This window comes from Gloeophyllum trabeum (assembly GCF_000344685.1).
Source record: "Gloeophyllum trabeum ATCC 11539 unplaced genomic scaffold GLOTRscaffold_00006, whole genome shotgun sequence".
Taxonomy (NCBI): Eukaryota; Fungi; Basidiomycota; class Agaricomycetes; order Gloeophyllales; family Gloeophyllaceae; genus Gloeophyllum; species Gloeophyllum trabeum.
The window spans coordinates 496,847-514,991 of NW_006920415.1; the positions used below are offsets into that span (position 1 = coordinate 496,847).

The window sequence follows — 18,145 nt, forward strand, 5'->3', positions numbered from 1 at the left end:
TCCCGGGCAAAGACTCAATGGGCCTGAAAACAGCGCCAATCGACTCGGATTGCCCGTAGCTTTCAGGCTATCTGATTACTTTCTCGAAATTCCAATATTAAAAAATTTGACATACCTGAAAAGTGAATTGAAGCGGAGTTGCGTCGGAGTTACCATATATAGATATGCATTGATGGCTGTAATTAGTAATACGCCCTAACCCTAATGCAGTTAACCCATAATGGGTCTACTACCCCTATGTCAGGTCCCATTCTCGTTACACAGTTCTTGATACTCAGAGTGTCAGGTAAGCTTGAGGGCATATGAGCTGACTTGTGGAGATCTAGAATCATATAATACGCCCTCATACAGCACTATTTCTGGAGTAAGGTCACCCTGAAGGGGCACTGGGACTTCTGTGAGTGAGGATACCTCACCTTTCGATGCTTGTTATACACCATTCAACTCCAGGATCATTCCCTCAGCGAAATCCGTAATATTGAAATTTCCACCCCTAAAAGTGAACGCTTACGTAATCCATCAAAAAATCGAAATTGCAGGATTACGCATATTTTGGCCAGGTTTATGTTTCAAATTTTTTTCTGGAGGTCTGCGGCGCCCTAATTAAGGCGCTATGGAGGCGCCGATCCTTAGTGACCGACACTGTAGTCCGCTATGAATTGACTCAGCGTCTACTCACCTTGCAGTAGACCCTTTCACATTCGGGGATGTAGTTACAGGACGCTAGCGTCGGTTGCGTGGAACTGATATCAGATACAAACGGTAGCGGGTCCGGGCGCTAAAGGTCGTAGCGCCCATTGATCATTACGAGATCAGCACCTGGGAAGTGATGAGTACCCATTCTCCTCTACTATACCGGAGTCACGCCAGGATAGCACCCATGGTCAGGTCTGCGCTTTTCTACAGAGGAGCTTGAAGGCGGTGCTTCATATATGGGCTGCATATATTGACAAGTAAAGACAGTGTCCTGGGGTAATTGGCCGATGTACATTGGCCAATAGAACAACACTTTCCTAGCATAATGTCTGGCGGATAACTGCGATCGAAACGGACCTCCGTATGACAGTTCGATGGAGGAATACGAGGTCCATCGCAGCGGCGTAGCCAACCTTATAGAGTGTATAGGCTTCCATATAATAGAACGGCGTTCGTCCATCTCCGGCAGGTTACACGCAATCTCTTGCACGGATAGTTGCTCAGTTGCGCGATCGAAGCCACATCACATCCCCCAGATCTGCACAGTTAACAATTGCCAGTCAAAATTGACGCAAACGGCTAATGTTGCAATAAGCAGGCATACCTGATCACTCAGCCTCCTAATACCGTAAAAGCGGGGTTACCGCAGCCATCACAAACTGCTTCCATCACAAACAGTTACCACAAATAGTGCTCGCAGAGGGTGCATCGCACAAGTGCTGCAGTGAAGGTGTTTGTTCCAGGGTACACCGTACGGGAGGCAACGCACCGGGAAGGCCCGAATGAGCGTGACGGCGCGTGTGTCACGCGGATATTCGACGCGTATAGGGACTATCGCCCTTGTGCTGTTCAGTAGTGCTATAGAAGCTCGGGGTCCACACTAGTACAGCTATACTGTGTTCCTTTCACAAGGGTCAGTCAGGTTTCCTATATATGTGGGACTGTTTGCTTTTCCAGCCAATACGAAGAGCAAGTTGGAATGGGATCATCCAAATAAATACCAAGAAATCAGTTCATACATGATAAATACGGCATAGGGAATAGGCAGGCGAAACTCCACTGGTGAATGATTAGCTCCTCTTGAAAGGCCAGACCCGTTTCATATTGCTCATGGGATAGTCATCGCCGTATGCCCCGCTTGACTCTCGGCGTCTGCCAAACCATACTGTGCAGCCCGCGAGGAGCAAGGGCTATCAGGGTGAGGAGCGCTGCCAGGAATGCCACCATTGAAGCGACTACAGTGTGGGCCGAGAATGACATGACAAGGGCGACGAGAACGGCAACAGTGGCTAATAGAGAACGCGAGTTTATCACTTTGACGAGGCACAGTATGTCACGATCCTTACCTACAGGGTGGACGGCAAGTCCACGAGTCCACGAAGATCCGATAGTGACTATGTCAATACCTCCCTTCGAGATGATACTAGTAAAGAAGATGTATCCATGACCTCCGAGCCGTATAGTGAGCCAAGCATGAATTTGGGTGGAAAGATATATTGCGTACCTGTGTGGGCGCATTTGCGGGCCCCATCTACGTAAGTACAAATGCCCCTGAAGAAGGTCCTTCAGACATTCCGCCCCGTTCGAAGCGGTGATCACATGCCAAATTCCGAGCTAAGTTATTTCCTATCTGCATCAAAATCGCATACATCTGTTTCGCGTCTGACTCACTCGTGTCTGGTCTGCACCCGACTGCGACAAATTTCCAAAATCTATTCTCACAATATCAAGGGCTGTGAGGTACGGCAGTGAAATCGAGACGAGGAAGCTAAAGACGAAGGCAACAGCGAGAAACATAATGCCAGGGAGGAGATGTCGTGAGACCATTCCGGTGAATGGATCGCGAGGCGTGTAATCGCAATAGATGGGACAGAGGATGGACAGTAATCAACCATCACTGGGAGCTTGTATTCATCCTAGCAAGGGAAAGGCCGGTGTTCAAAGGAACACGCTCATCATGTTGCTGTCAAGATCTTGAGATGACGAGTATTTCTGAGTAATCCTGATGAAGATGACAGTCGACAGTTGACCTGGTCCTCCTAGACTTGGTTACATTGACGCCATCGCATATCGAGCTGCATTGCATGCAGGTCTGCAGGGCGCCCGAACACGAGGCAGAGAAAGCGACCCACGGCGACGGGTATAAGTCAACATCTGCACACTCCAGATGAAAGAGCGAATGTATGAGCGCTGATGTTGCCATTCAGATGCAGTTTAAGCAAGCGCTCGAGCCCTCAGTCGGAACAAAAGCGACAGCCTAAGAAGGCGGAACGTTTATTCGGCGCCTTAGTACTGGCCGCCGCCCTGCTGCTTTCGAGAGATGAGTCATTTGCATGGGGACGTTGAAACTCACGTTGGGCCCTTCCTAGGAAATTACGGCACAGGTATGTTATCCTGACTTTTCGCGCTTGGAAGTAATCATAGAAGATCAGTTAAAATACTACCCATCCAGCACATACCTCGTCCTTGGCTACAGTCGAACGCTGTAATCAGATGGACAGCCACCCGTGGCACCACCGCCTAGCTCCAGCGGTCACCAGCATACACCGCTTTGGCCCCGTCTATATCCGTTCATCCGTCAGTAAAGCAACTAATAATAATACAAAAGGCTGTCCTCACCCTGTCGCCGAAGCTGCCGGCTGCTAATTACATCTCATATCAGAAGTTCGCAACTGTTCAGGGAACTTGAGGGAGTTGATGTACGCAAGACAAGAATACGATCCAGCGCTGTGGAGATGGACTAGCCACGAATGACCATGCTGTACGTTCGCTCACTGACCGCAATCCTCCTTGCCTTATTCAGCTAGGAATAGTAGCGCAGAGCGCGCACGTTCATACAGGCTATCCACCCGAGGAACGTTGCAATCATGATTTGTCTGTTATTTTCGCGCGGAGCCAGCTTGAGTCGCCGTTGCATAAGCTCCCAGGTCAGGTTGGAGTTGGTTCCATCTATGGGCAGTGCCAATGCGCGGAATGACGAGGGGATAGATTGCTCATTTAGGCATACCAGCACTCGGATAGCCTCGTCATTTTATCGTGATCGTCGTATTATTTCCCAGGGCTAAGGAGCCCGCTCGCATTGGGGGATCGAGTCGTACTTTGGCCTTGGAGAGCCACACCGAGCCTCAACTGCAGGAGTAGCGTGGGTCATGAAGGCTTCCTGGTGCCCCAGCCGCTTCGTCTGGGATAAGGAGCTAGGTAAGGTCAGACAACCAGACTTGTTGGCAGCGCCATGAGCCCAGGTACTATCATTTCGGGGGAGTTGGTCAGCTCCGGTCGGGTTGGTTAATGGACTGAAATATTCGTAACACTTTCCACCTTCCTTTGTGCTCTTGGCTTTCTCACTCACAGGGTATATAGCAGCCATCTATTAGGTCTAGATGGTCTGAATCACTAATATCAAGGTGCACAAAGCGCAACGAGCGAAATGGTGTGCTTAAGCCTCCTTCCTAAATGGGATTTTCGCCAGATCTCCAGCACTATAGCCAAGCAGAGGGTCTGAGATACATCGTGGTAGGGTTTATACGGTATTTAAATCTATCTATGACAGCCGATTTGGCTAAGAATGTGCGTGAGGCGTACCACCGTCGTGCAAGGGGGTGTGTTGGTCAACGCGGCATGACCTGGCGTGACACATCTCCCTGCTACAACAGCAGAAGTCACGCGTGACGCATCTGACCAACTCACCCCGCGCCGTATGCGAAATCGTGCCGAACTCATCAAAGGGCTGCCGACTGCCCACCCGTCCACTGTTCCGCTTTTCTGAGTACATAGAATGATAGACAAGGTGGCATTGCACTGGACTGCCGAAACCCGATGCTCGTAACTCAAGGATTCATAAAGATACAAAATAAATGAAGGGATACCTGACCAACTCCCCCGAAATGATAGTAGCGTCTGGCCGCAGTGTTCAGGAAGCAAAGATCACCATATCCCTTCAGGCATTATGCTCGGGGGAGTCGTGTACTTCCAACCTGCTGAGTGAAGTCAAGTGAATGAACTTTGAGGATGCCATCGGATAACTCCGGGACGCGGTAGGAAATCGTGACAGTCACCTGACTCGCGTCTGTGCACGCGTATAGGGGCCTTTCTTTAAGAATGCCATCGACTTGGCCCCGGCATCTGCTTCTTACCCCGACGACGTAAAGCGATTCGTACGATTTGATGTCTCTATATTCGTTATACTCGTATTGGACTGAGCCTGAACAAGAGGTAGATACCAGATGTTGAACAAGCGTGTGGCACGGTGCTAGGATTTCAGCGCCCATAGTTACCCCATTATTTAGCGAAAATAGCGGGTAAACATGCATCTAGTTCTTTAGCAATGTTTGCGCTCGTATCATAAGATCCTAGCCGCTGGATTGCTATCGATATCAATCGATACGAATCCAGGGCCGTAAAAGGGAATCGTAGAGGTAGGGACGCGAGCAACCGGAGTAAGAAAAGAAGCCCCATTGTACTGCATCACTCCCTGATAGACTTCCAAACCTGTATAAATTCGCACACCACACCAGGCCGTCCGCGAAAGTCGAACTTGACCATCGACCACAATCACGTCCACCCAGCTACATCTCACAACTGCACTCTGCCTCTGCAACAACGATGTCTCCTTCAAAGCGTACCTTATCCTCAGCTACACGCCGCGCAGACGCGCATTCGAAGGCCAAAGGCGCCGCCAAGAAAGCGGAAAAGGGAGCAGTGGCACACCTCCCGCCAGAAAGTCCTGGCAATACCAAAGTACGCTTTCCATGTCAATTGCTCGTTTCAGTCGGTCTCACTCATAGCCCACAGATAGGAATCCCCGCCAGCCGCTTCATAGATTGGGGCGAGGGCCTGAGACTCGATACACTTGCTGACTTGATAATGGATGAGACAATCCCTTTGGTACGTCGCGGTGACAAAGTCAATCAATATCAGACAGTGACGACTACTACTACACGTAGAGCTGCTGGCTAATCGCTGAGCTGCCTGAGGAGAGGGGGAGGAAGGAAGAGAAGAAGGATAAGAAGAGAAAGGAGAAAAAGAAGAAGGGGCTAGGAAGTGATCCTTCGCTAGTGTCCTCCACAAGCAAAAGATCAGTACCAAGCGCCTCTCCCGCGCCCCAGAAGACCAACACGGTGCCTTTCCCTGTGAGCACCCGTGCTGAAAGAGAAGCAGGTGAGCGATCGTAGGATATTCACACCTCCTTTCGCTAACACAGTCACGGTCATGGCGCTCTTAGAGGGCCTCGCGTCGCGGGCGGACCTCGCTCACCTTGACTGAGGGTCTGTGGTGAAACGGGTGTCTTGGTGTACGATATAGCTGTTCGGGACAGTACTTGATGTAGAATTTCTTCGGTGCTCGTGAAAATATTATGTTGTGTGGCAGATTCAGCGGGTCTATATAGTACCACATCGGTGTGGGGCGCAGAGTTACTTCCAGTGCAAAGGATACTCAGCAATGGTCTACCCGCAAGGAATGAGAACCCTCACTAAATTTTCGCGTCGTATCATGGGCCTCCATCATTGTTCGCGATGAGACCTTTCCGCCTGAACCATATTGGACCAAAGAAGGCGCATTGTCCTTCATGGCCCTGAAAGAAGCACGCCTACCGCCATAAAGGCCTCGCTTCGGGAAATCTGTAAGCTAATTGGAATCTCGCGCGGTACTTAAACCACACCAGCACCCACCTTTCCTCTCATTCAACGTTCCCCCTCGCGCTCGACCTCCCAGCGCCACTCACCCGTATAGACAACGACTGTCGTATCACGCGAAGAGCGCGTCAGAGAGCAAGGACCCGCGCGTGCAGAGATGGAGGAAACCCCGTCGAGAAGGTGGACCTGTGAGGTACGCTAGCTGAGCCTGCGTCTTCGACCAAATTTCATACTGCGCCCCTCTAGCTGCCGATTCCTCCGAACCCGAACGCAGACGACCCGAGGATGGCGGCGGCCCTGCAGCGGCACTACGACGACGACTCGTCGGACGACGAAGACGACGATACCAAACCCGTGAGTCCTACGCATGTCCACTCGAGAGCACGCCTGCTGACCCGTGGAACACAGCCTCTCCGGGTGCCCTGGCTCACCGGAGACGATGTGCTCCGGCGGATGCGCAGGGGCGACCCCGAGGACACATGGGAGCGCCCGCCAGGGCCGGACGACCTCCTCGAGCCAGGCGAGGTGAGTTACTAGTAAATTTGCGTCAATGGTGTTTGACGAACTCACGTGCGGTGTAGGAGCGCCCGGCGCTGACGATTACGGCCGAGGAGACGATGCGGTTGGGGGACTATTGGGACAGGAAACATCCGCCGCCCAAGCCGATGCCTCACTTCGCGACGGTCACCGATTTCTTGGTGTGGAGACGGGAGGAAAACAGAAAAGAAGCGGCGGCTGCCGCTTTAGCTGCTGAGGAGCAGCAGACTAGTGAGGGGACCTCTGGGGAACCATCGAGGCCGGTAACAGAGCACAGAGATCCCTCCACAGTCCACGTCCGCTCGCAGCTGACGACCGATGAGGCACTGCGGTACCTCGACGAGCTGAGGCCGGATAAGCCTTTACCGCCACCGGTGAGTGATCTCGTCGTATCCACCTACCTTCTCGGTACTGAAACTGGCGACTAGACAAATCCGGTCGCGTCGGGGAAGCTCCACGCCCAGATGCGGGATACGGTCGAACGGGTCAAGGCGACCGTGGCCGCGCGGGAAGGGGAGGAGCCTCCGTGCGCGATAGAGATCAGAGGACGGAGCCGCAGGAAAAAGGATATTGGTAGCGGGCTTACGTCGGTCGCGCCAACTAACTTAAACCCGATACCAACACCCATTCCCGAGGGCAAGGGGAAGGGAAAGGACACGATCCCTTTCCCGGCCAAGCCTCTCGACAGGGCGACCGTGCGCGCCATGCCGAACTTCTTTGAGAGCGCTCGTGAGTGACTTGCTTCCTGCCGGCGGTGTGATGAGCTGATCCTGAGCATCTGGACAGCGGGTATTTACGGCGAGTGGAAGCCAGCTCGGCGCTGGTCGATGTATGGATGATGGTGGTGGGGGCGACTGGATGGCGAGTCGCGGCTCAATCTCTTTGTTTTTTACACGTATAAGTATCATCCTCGTGCATCGTTATCAAGATGGAACCATAACAGCACCATTGTCGCGAGCCTTTGTTCCCCTATCATGCTTCGATCTATCCATCTTGAGCCTTTTTCTTGGTTCGTTTCGAGTGCGAGTGCGTGCTCAGCATGGGCCTCGCTGAAAAGCATGCATCGATACTACGCAAAGTCGACAGATCAGAGCGAGAACAGTCGGTGTTGCTTCGAGTAGGCTAAGGGACGCGACGAGCGTGAACACTGAGAAGCGCAACGGACGGAATCATTCTGCGAAACGCCTGGGAAGTTTCTTCTGCATGCTCAATTGCAAGTATCCTCCTTTTACTCCCTTCCACCTGCCGTTCAAACGTTCAAGCCTCAGGACCCTCGCTGTCCTCTTCCATCGACGTCTGTGACAGACATCGGGATGCGCTTGCACGAATGTAGCCCTCTCTTATGGCGAGATTCGGTACTCGTTCAATCGCTAGTGGGGTCATCAATTCAACTACCAAACGAACCGTTCAAGTGAACTCATAAACTGCCAGCACCCCCAGGGCAGCCGGACAAAGCAACCTCCCTGCTACCATCGGGGTCTGACCTGCGGACTTGAACCTCGCGCTGGGCAAACGATGGTTTTGTGCGCCCGCGAAGCGCGCAAATGGCCATTTCGCGGGTGCACAAAGCGGGCTTCGGCGGTCGAGGTGTATGCTGCCACTCGTCCGTCGTTCGTGTCGACTGTCCAGAGGTTTCTCGCTATCGCGCGCATATATACTAACCCATCCCATCGGCGGGCATGACTGTCACCATGGCGCGCACTTGTCTTCAAGTTCCCGCTTACGATAAAGCCTGAGTGAAGGTGTGTACATCCAGCATCGCTACCCTCCTCATCAACATCCTCTCGCAAATCAAACAAACTACTCATAGTCGCGAGGAGCCAAGCCTGCCCTGCCACCTCCCCCAGTTCTCTCGTCCGTGTCCCTCCGGCTTGACTTCCACTCATACCCTGCTTGAAGCTTATTCAGACTATTCCTTTTCCTCAGATTCATGTCACTAGTACGGGAGGGGAACGACATGGCGCGGAGGTCTCAGGGTAGGCACCATTGACACGCTGGACGGACAACGACTTTTGGTAGGTGCGATATGCGAGCATACCGCAGGTGCATAATGCCGGGTCTGTCCAGCGAAGTGCTCGGTTCGTTCCTCGTCCTCTGCTTTGTTCGTTCGTACGCTTTCTACTCGAAGTTCACGCCAACAGAGCGATCCAAGGTCTTCCCGATTTCCGGTGGATTATTACAAAGTGCAGGTATCGTACATCCTTAGCAACGTGGTGGTGTTACAAGCATTAGGTTCTTCATCCGTCAATTCCTCTCATCCGCTCAGTCGTGCGGCGCGCGCGCCTGTCCCTGCGCAGCCGCTTTCCCCCCCGCCTCCCTCAACTCCCCCTTCTCATGCATCTCCGGGTTCTTCGCCACCTTCCCAACGACCTAATGACGCCCACACGTCAGCATTGGTCCCCGCAGCACAATCAAGGGCGTCCACCCACCTTCTGCGTCTTCCCGACAATCTTGTCCCCCAACCCGGCCTTACCCATCGGCAGGTCCTCCTCGCCGCCAATCGCCACGCCTCCCCCAGTCGTCGGGGCCGTACCTAGTGGTCTTTGTTCGTCGACGGCGCTGTCGACCTGCCCGCTCGGCCGCGGGACGTTCTGGTCGTCGAAGTGCTCGGTCGCCTCGGCGGAGTAGTCCGCGGCGGGGGCGACGCCTCGGGTGCCGGGAAGGGGATCCTCGGAGTGGTGCACGCGGTGCGTGGGCGGGCGGTCCTGCTCGAAGAGGGCGGTGTTGTGTGGTGCTTGGGGAGCGGACATCGTGGTGGCCGTTGTTATGAGTATTTGTTGAGTGAGTTAGAGTGAGGAATTGGGTGATGCGTGAAGCTATACGGATTGTGAGGCATACGTGTAAATGAGGAGGGCTTTATATACGCGAAAGGGTTGGAGAGGGAGGCGAGGGTGACGTCACAAACGTCACGTCATTCTGTGGCGGTGACTCTGTGGCGTCCACCTCACTGTCCCCACAACGCCTCCAACCCGCGCTTCTTCAACTCCAGTCTCCCGAGTTTCGTATTTCTTGTCGACTATCCAACTATCCATATCCAGGGCTACGACTGATAGTTTAAGTTTAAGGATTCGATGGCCACAGATTACTCGAAGCTTCATCTCTGTGTTTGAACTAAGAGCATTTGAGGTTCGAATTCCCTGGCACAAACACGAATTCGCTTCGAAGGCGCAGGCGCGGCCGGTACGTATCGTGCATGAGTTGATTTCTCGTAAGTCATGCTGCACGATGCATATCGATCGCCTTTCCTGCCCTGCGGTTTCAATACACAAGCCCGACCTATACTTATGTGCATCGGTTGCTCGCGGGTCATGGGCACTTTCGCCACGGTTTACATCGCACAATATTATAGTAAGTACACAAATACACTCATCATGAAACGAGAAACAAGAGCGCGAGCAATCAATCTCTCCCCCTCTCCCTTTTGCCCACTCAGTCTCATCAACGCCTGCAAACCCCATCGAGCATCGCTCCGCCCACCCCCGCTCACTGCTCCCCTGCCTTCTTCGGCGCGGCCTTGTTCGCGGTGAGCGCCTTGTGTATGAAGGGCAGCACGCCGCCACCCGCGATCGTCGCGCGCACGAGCGTGTCGAGCTCCTCGTCCCCGCGAATCGCGAGCTGCAAGTGCCGCGGCGTGATGCGCTTCACGCGCAGGTCTTTCGAGGCGTTGCCTGGGCGGCGGGGTCAGCGTTTCTTCTCGTCTTGTCTCATATCATCGACGGGAGCGGGGCAGGGGAATAGCAGGAAAGGAACAGGGAGCAGGGAAAACGTATAGGGGAAGGGGCCGAGGAGGGGACAAGAGACGGGACTTACCAGCAAGCTCCAGCACCTCAGCAGTCAAGTACTCCAGTACTGCAGACGTATACACCGCCGCCTTCGCCCCGATCCGCACGTTGTGCTGCGTGCGCTGCTTCAGGTATCGGTGGATACGGCCCACGGGGAACTGTCGTCCAATCAGCACTATCCCACCCCCCAATTCCCCCGTCGCCGACACCACGCTAGAGAAACGCACCTGCAGCCCTGCCTTTGCGCTCCTCGTTTGGAGCGTCTTCGTCGTCGCGCCCTCCCCCTGTGCAACGGCTGCCGCGCCGCCCTTCGACTTCCCGCCTTTCGCGACCATAGCCTACCGCAACGCGCATGGGTTAGCATGGGCAGGGCCAGGATACGACACCGCGGTATGACGGGATGGGAAGGAAACGGGACTCGCTTGGATGACTAGGCTGGGCAGTACCATCGTACTCACAGAGTTAGCTAGCTAGCAATTTACAGCCCTTCCGTCTTGCTATTTCGTGTCGTACGCGTTGGTCTACATCCCCCAAGAAAACACAGTCAATTTTCATTCGCCGCGAGTGAGAGGACGAGGTGAAGAGGGACGCTGTGGCACAACACGCACCGGGCGCCAAACGCGGTTGTGGCTGATCGTGGTGGTGCGGAAGGAAGAGGCTCGTTTTGATTTAGGGGCGGCACCGATGTAATCAACAGGGCGTCACGTGATGAGCGCGGTCGTGTCGTGCGAAACGGCTCTCTCGTCTTTTGGAAAGCTAATTGATGAAGGACGTGTTGATTTCGGAGGATTGGGCTAAAGAGGAAGTGCCCTGAGGGATGGTGGAAGTGCGAGAGCGGGGAAGGTTAAATTTGTGAGGAAGGGAGGTGCGGGAGTTGCCGAGATGTTTGAAGTAGGCGCCACCGCCACCGCCACCTGCACGACGAAAACCTCTCCTTCCGACGATAGACCGTCTATGCTGCTTGACCCCTACGCACATATATTTCCAGGAGGTACCAACTATTGAGTTGTGGAATGCTGGACTGCGAGTATTATTATTGGGTTTGTTGCGCACCGTGTCAACCAATCGGGTTTAGCCGACACCAGGAATCCCAAATCGGGCACAAGGACAAGCCTTTCAACCTTGAGCTCGCACTGTTATGCCAGTGCACTCCGATAGATCGTCTGCATACCGGTCTCTTATATTTTGTTGGATATTTAGGAACTATGACAGTTCATTGGCGGAGATTTTCGCTCGAGGTACTCCACATACTCTGATCTGTCTACAACTAGTACAACAGGGACGGAGACCGCAAGACCCGGAAATGGAGAATGTGAATCAAGGCAAGACTCTGGTAGGTCGTAGACGTCGCAGGTAATTAGGTTGAGGTCCAGTCTCCCTGGCTCTCCTCGTCAATTAAGTACCTCTCGCTGTAGTCGGCACAGCAGACGAGCTGGCCTTTGACCTTGAAGGCAGGGTCCAGACTGGTGAGCCTCACCGACGACGGCCCGCTGTTCGCATTGCACCGGCAGGCCTGCGGGTTAATCAGGCCTGCGCATTTGCATCGCAGCTCACGAGTGTCGAACAGGCGAGCTATGGCCGTATATCCTACAAGTTTACGTTGCTTAAAGGCAGTCTCTAACTAGCACACTAGTCTGCTCCGGTTACGCAGAGTGTCCGCAGAAATGAGGAACACCGGGGGACAGACCGAATCGCCATGGTGATAAGCCATAGACGTTGGCGACCCGAGAACATTCATCATAGGAGGAACAAGCTATGCGCGAGACACGAGTATACACCTCCAGCCACAGTGGGGACAATGGATCATTAATCATTAGCCATCTTACGGCACTGCGGTGATAAGCACCTTGCGAGGGGAAAGATTGAGTCGCAAGTTCAACGGTATTGCATCGACGAAAGAAGGGGTACGGCGGCGAGATATCGATGAGCACAGTAACAGCTCTGAGCGAGCGCGCGGCAAATATTTCTCTAGTTATTGAACCCTGCGACCACAGATTATAGAGGGCATGCGGGACAACAGTCAACGAAGCTGTACTTACTACTAATGAGCAGCCATCAGGGAGTCCGGTAGGACACCTAGGCATGTCGAGGACGCAAGTCAACAATCTGACCCTGTTCGTATAGGCATTGTAGCGCAGGAGTATCGGGTTGCATAGTACTGCGGCACGGGGGCTGGAATGCCCGTCTACTTCCCATCCACAAAATAGAACATTCGCATATTCTACTTACCCGAGCAGGGCTCTTTGGGCATGCATGGCATTTGACCATATAGGCCCAAGAGAAGGCCAGGCGCATCAGGCCCTCCCGGTGTTCTTCGGCATCTGCCGTGGGAATATAAAAGTCAACCTCGCCACACGTCTCTCCAACCGCACCTTGAACCACATCCCCCACATCCAAAGAGCACATCACTACTCTCTCACCAATCAGCTACAACGGGATGAAATTGAAGAATAGTCTCGGCGGCTTGAAAGCCAAGCAGGGCAAGGTACCGACAGTGGTGCCCCGCGACGCTATTGACGCCACACCGACCGCTACGGAGAACAACGCCTTCGATGCGCTCCTCGATAGACCACTTATCCCGCAAGGCGAGACGGGATTTACCAACCAGGTATAGTCTCTGTGATCCACCCCTCAACAAGCTCTCTGAAAAGAAATTTTGGTCATTAGGTCTCCCCCATGGAATCCCGAATCACCAACCTTACGATTGAACACCACGCGACGCAGCCCATGGTGCTCCTCTCGAAGCCCCTCAGTTGGGATGTGACGCCGTCGTGGATCGATGACACGGATTTCGATCCTGCCCTCATACCTATCCCTAAGCCCCCGCGCCAGGTCGTTGACTATGCGGCACAGCCCTCTCTCTACCCTCTTACGCAAAAGCTCTACTCGCAGGTCACCTGGTACCGTATCGAGGTGGCCAATTGGCCTTCTTTCCTATCCGCACCTGTCTTTGATCCTTTTGAAGAAAAGGAACACAATGCACCTGATACTCCGAGCAACACTGCGTCCCCCCAGTCGGCCAAGCTCTCTCCCGCGTCCCCGAGCGACGGTCTGGTGGCGATAACCACCGTAATTGACGAGGTGCCGCCCTCGTCTGCTTGCGGCTACCATGCACATGGTCCGCCACAGTTGGACAACGAGTACATCCAGAAGTCCCCCGCTGCAATGGTGGCACGGCCGCAGAAGAGGTATGGACGACCGATGGGGCCGCGACCGAGACCGGAGACGCGTGATGAACGAGATCATCGTTTGGCCGCTGTAGGCCCTCCTCCAGGCCTTCCGCCTCCGCACAAGACGGCACCGGCGACCTCCGCATCCAACTCCTTAACCATCCTACCAGAAACGCGCGAGGAGCGGGCTCGCCGACTCAAAGACGTCGGGCCGCCTCCGGGTCTCCCGCCTCCGCGCAGGAGCATCGTGACGGCAGGGATTGCTTCAGTCGCTGAGACGCGCGAGGACAGAGAACGTTGGCTCGCTGCTGTAGGCCCGCCTCCGGGTCTGCCACCTCCGCGCAGAGGGGCGAAGACGACGTTCGATTTCACCTCAGTCGGAGTCGTGTCGAATACCCGCGAAGAGCGGGCTCTTCGCCTGGAGGATATCGGTCCTCCTCACCGTCTCCCGACTCCCTCGGCCAGGAGAATTATCGCGATGAACGCGAGATCTGTGTCAATACTGGACACTCCCGAGTGGCGCACCCATCGTCTAAAGGACATCGGCCCTCCTCCAGGTCTACCTCCGCGTAAAAGAGAACAGGTGGTGTCGGAGTTCGGCGTCGGCGGGGGCGGTAGCTCTGCGTGCATAAGGAGACGAGGGGCGAAGTCTTGTTATCACTATCTTCTAATCTGCGAGAGAGAAAGATGCGGAAGAGTCATGATATGAAGGTTAGGCCTTGGGACTCTGAGCAGTGATTGTAAGACGGGGGGGAGGACGGGAAAACAGGTGTTTTCTTCCTTGCTGGGTTTCATGATATCTTTTGTATGATCAGAATAAACGCTGCTTCTGTTCATCACGTGTTAGAGGCTTCGGCACCAAGGCGCGCAGCCATCCCTTCAGAGTTCAAGTCAACTGCTGGCCGCGAGGGCGCCGAGCACAGCAGGATGCTGACAGGAACACCAGATTCAGTCGTAGCTGCAGCCTCTGTGAGTTCATTGCGATCGCAATTTCTGCTCATGGCTGCGATACCCACAGTAGCTAGAGAAACAACTGAGCCTAGCAAGAACCACGTGAGACAGACTAGCAAAGGAACTCCAGTACCCCAGCGGGCGGTCCTGTACAGGGTACGTGCACGATGGACACCGGGATTTACGGCCAATGGGACTGAATTCCACGGGAGGGGTGGGCAGGATGCAAGACGAAAGAACAACCCGGGTCCGATTAGGGATCTCGGATATCGTTGCATAGCATATTCCGATGGAAGATTCCCAGTAGGCGAGCTACCGATGCCTACGCGAGGCAGGCCAGAAAGGACCTTCCTACCCAGCTTTGAATGAGCGCGAGAGAGATTTCTCTAGAGATTCAACCCTATGAGCACCAAGTATGGAGGACACGTGGAGATAACAATCAGCGAAGCTGTACTTACTACGTAGAAACGTTGAGGATGCATGAGTATCGGGTTGCATAGCAGTGCGGCACGAGTCTAACGGGTTGGAATGCCCGTCCACTTCCCATCCACAAGATATACACATTTTCCACTTACCTGAGCAGGCTTCTTTGGGCATGCATGGCGTTTGACCATATAGGCCCAAGAGAAGCTCAGGCGCATCAGGCCCTCCCGCTGTTCTTCGGCATCTGCCGTGGGAGTATAAAAGTCAACCTCGCCACACGTCCCTCCCCCACCTTGGAGCACCTACATCCAACAAGCCCCTCACTACACTCTCACCAATCAACCTACAACATAATGAATTTGAAAGGCCTGCTCGGTGGCTTGAAAACCAAACAGTGCAAGGTACCGGTGGTGGTGCCCCGCAACGCGTCGTTCGCTATTGACGCCACACCGACCGCGAAGGAGGACAACGCCTTCGATGGGCACATTGATGTACTAGTCCTCCCGCACGAGACGGGGCCCAGGGTTACCAACCAGGTACGTTTGGTGGATCCACTCCTCATGTAGCTCTGACAAAAAAATTGGTCATTAGGTTTCTTCAAGAAGACAACTAATCACCAACCTGGCGACGGAAGGCTGTGTGGAGCCTGTGGTCTTGCAGCCTAAGCCACGCCGCTGGGATGCAAACCCACCTTGGGTAAATGGCACGGACTTTGACCCGGCACTCTTCCCTAATGCCAAACCCGCCGTCGACATTGTTGACTTCACCGAATACCCCGCTCTGTACCCCCTTACCCAGAGACTCTACTCTCAGGTCATCTGGTACCGTATCGAGGTCGCTAACTGGCCGCCTTTCCGATCCACCCTGCGCTTCGATCCCTTCGAGGACAACAGAGACGACGGCAGGCCCAACTCTCCCAGCAACACCACGTCGGCCGAGCTCTCTCCCGCGTCGTCGACCGACAGATTGCCTGCTATAACTACGCCCACTGACGAGGTCCCGCCCTCGTCCGCTTACAGCCACCATGCGTACAGCCCGCCACAGTTGGACAACGAGTACGTCCAGAAGTCCCCCGCTGCAACAGTGGCACGGCCGCAGAAGAGGTACAGACGGCCGATGGGGCCGCGACCGAGGCCAGAGACCCGCAGCGAGCGGGAACGTAGGCCCCCCTCCAGGTCTCCCGCCTCCGCGCAAGAGCGCGCCGGCGACCTCCGCATCCAACTCCTTCCCCATCCTATCAGAAACGCGCCAGGAGCCGGCTCGCCGACTGAAAGACGTCGGGCCGCCTCCAGGTCTCCCGCCTCCGCGCAGGAGCGTGGCGACGGTGGGATTTGTGCCGGTTGCTGAGACGCGCGAGGAGAGAGAACGCCGACTCGCTGCTGTCGGCCCGCCTCCGGGTCTGCCACCTCCACGCAGAAGGGCGCCGACGACATTCGAATTCGCCTCAGTCAGAGCCGTGTCGAAGACCCGTGAGGAGCGCGCTCTTCGCCTAACGAATGTCAGTCCTCCTCCGGGTCTCCCGACTCCCCCGGCCAAGAGAATTATCGCGATGAACGCGAGATCCACGGCAAGCCAAGAGACTCTTGAGCAGCGCGCCCGTCGTCTGAAGGACATCGGCCCTCCTCCAGGTCTGCCTCCTCCGCGTGCAAGAGAGCAGGTGGTCTCGGAGTTCGGCGTCGGCGGGGGTGGTAGCTCGGACTGCGTAAAGAGACGAGGGGGGAAGTTTTGTTATCACTAGCTTCTAAAAAGCGAGAGGAAGCGTCGGAAGAGCAATGAAAGGAAGGATAGGTTTTGGGACTTTGAGCGGTGATTGTCCCATATTTCTTTGTTTCGGTTCTGTACGAGTAACAGGGAAAGCGGGCGTGTTCTTCCTTGCTGGATTTCATTGCGTCTTTTGTACTATCAGAATGAATGCTGCTTCTGCTCTGCATCCATCTCGTGCCCTAGGACCTGAGGTTCGCAGATGGCCAGGAGTCAGACACCAATAACCTAGTTCATCACGTGTCAGAGACTTGGGCATCAAGGCGCGCAGCCATCCCTACAGAGTTCAAGTCGACTGCTAGCCGCAAGGGCACCGAGCACAGCAGGATGCTGACAGGAACACAGATTCAGTCTTAGCTGCACCGTTTGTGAGATCATCGCGATCACAACTTCTGCTCACCGCTGCGATACAGCTAGAGGAACAAGTGAGCCTAGCGAGAACGGCATGAGACAGACTAGCAAAGAAACTAGAGTGCCCCAGAGGGCAGTCATGTACAGGGGGCATGCACGGTGGACGCCGGTCTACGGCCGATGGGACTGAATTCCTCAGGAGGAGGAGGGCAGGAGGCAAGACGAGAGCACATCCCGGGTCCGAGTAGGGATCTCGGATATGGTGTCATGGCGGATTCCGATGGAAGCTTCCCAGTAGGCGAGCTACTGAGGTCATCGAGAGCATGCCAGAGAGGACCTTCCTTCCATCCCAGCTTTGAATGAGCGCGAGGCAGACATTTCTCTAGGGATTCAACCCTGCAGCCACGAATTATGGAGAGCATGCAGGATAACAGCCAACGAAGCTGTACTTACTATTAACCAGTGATCATCGGGTAGCCCGGTAGGACACCTAGACGCGTTGCGGACGTGAGCCAACAATCTGACAATGTTCGTATAGCCATTTTGGCATAGGAGCATTGGGTTGCATAGTAGTGTGGCGCAAGGCTAAGGGTCTGGAATGCCCGTCTCCCCATCCACAAAATATACGCATATTCCCCTTGCCCGAGCAGGCCATTGGGCATGCATGGCGTTTGACCATATAGGCCCAAGAGAAGCTCAGGCGCATCAGGCCCTCCCGTTGTTCTTCGGCATCTGCCGTGGGAATATATAAGTCAACCTCGCCACACGTCTCTTCAACCGCACCTTGAACCACATCCCCCACATCCAACGAGCACCTCACCAACCAACCAGCCACAACACG

The 18,145-nt window shown here is 54.6% G+C and overlaps 4 protein-coding genes across 4 annotated transcripts; 2 read left to right on the top strand and 2 right to left on the bottom strand.

Moving 5' to 3' along the window:
- Window positions 1-5,298: 5,298 nt before the first annotated feature.
- Window positions 5,299-7,705, top strand: GLOTRDRAFT_93235 (uncharacterized protein; the record flags this gene model as incomplete). The annotated part of the gene is made up of 9 exons (XM_007867517.1): window positions 5,299-5,433; window positions 5,488-5,580; window positions 5,640-5,853; window positions 6,064-6,092; window positions 6,576-6,683; window positions 6,738-6,854; window positions 6,911-7,240; window positions 7,295-7,595; window positions 7,653-7,705. 9 exons carry the CDS (start codon window positions 5,299-5,301, stop codon window positions 7,703-7,705), a joined length of 1,380 nt encoding a protein of 459 aa, XP_007865708.1.
- A 1,423-nt stretch (window positions 7,706-9,128) lies between these two features.
- Window positions 9,129-9,616, bottom strand: GLOTRDRAFT_128861 (uncharacterized protein; the record flags this gene model as incomplete). The annotated part of the gene is made up of 2 exons (XM_007867518.1): window positions 9,129-9,236; window positions 9,296-9,616. 2 exons carry the CDS (start codon window positions 9,614-9,616, stop codon window positions 9,129-9,131), a joined length of 429 nt encoding a protein of 142 aa, XP_007865709.1.
- Window positions 9,617-10,137: 521 nt separating this feature from the next.
- Window positions 10,138-11,309, bottom strand: GLOTRDRAFT_60354 (histone-fold-containing protein). Its single transcript, XM_007867519.1, has 5 exons — window positions 11,257-11,309; window positions 11,107-11,169; window positions 10,876-10,986; window positions 10,677-10,806; window positions 10,138-10,534 (listed from the first exon to the last, which is right to left on the bottom strand). The coding sequence occupies exons 3-5, from the start codon at window positions 10,981-10,983 to the stop codon at window positions 10,350-10,352; spliced, it is 423 nt and encodes a 140-aa protein (XP_007865710.1). The 5' UTR covers window positions 10,984-10,986; window positions 11,107-11,169; window positions 11,257-11,309; the 3' UTR covers window positions 10,138-10,349.
- A 3,075-nt stretch (window positions 11,310-14,384) lies between these two features.
- Window positions 14,385-15,269, top strand: GLOTRDRAFT_99826 (uncharacterized protein). The gene is made up of 3 exons (XM_007867520.1): window positions 14,385-14,776; window positions 14,835-15,155; window positions 15,228-15,269. Exons 1-2 carry the CDS (start codon window positions 14,626-14,628, stop codon window positions 14,837-14,839), a joined length of 156 nt encoding a protein of 51 aa, XP_007865711.1. The 5' UTR covers window positions 14,385-14,625; the 3' UTR covers window positions 14,840-15,155; window positions 15,228-15,269.
- Window positions 15,270-18,145: the final 2,876 nt, after the last annotated feature.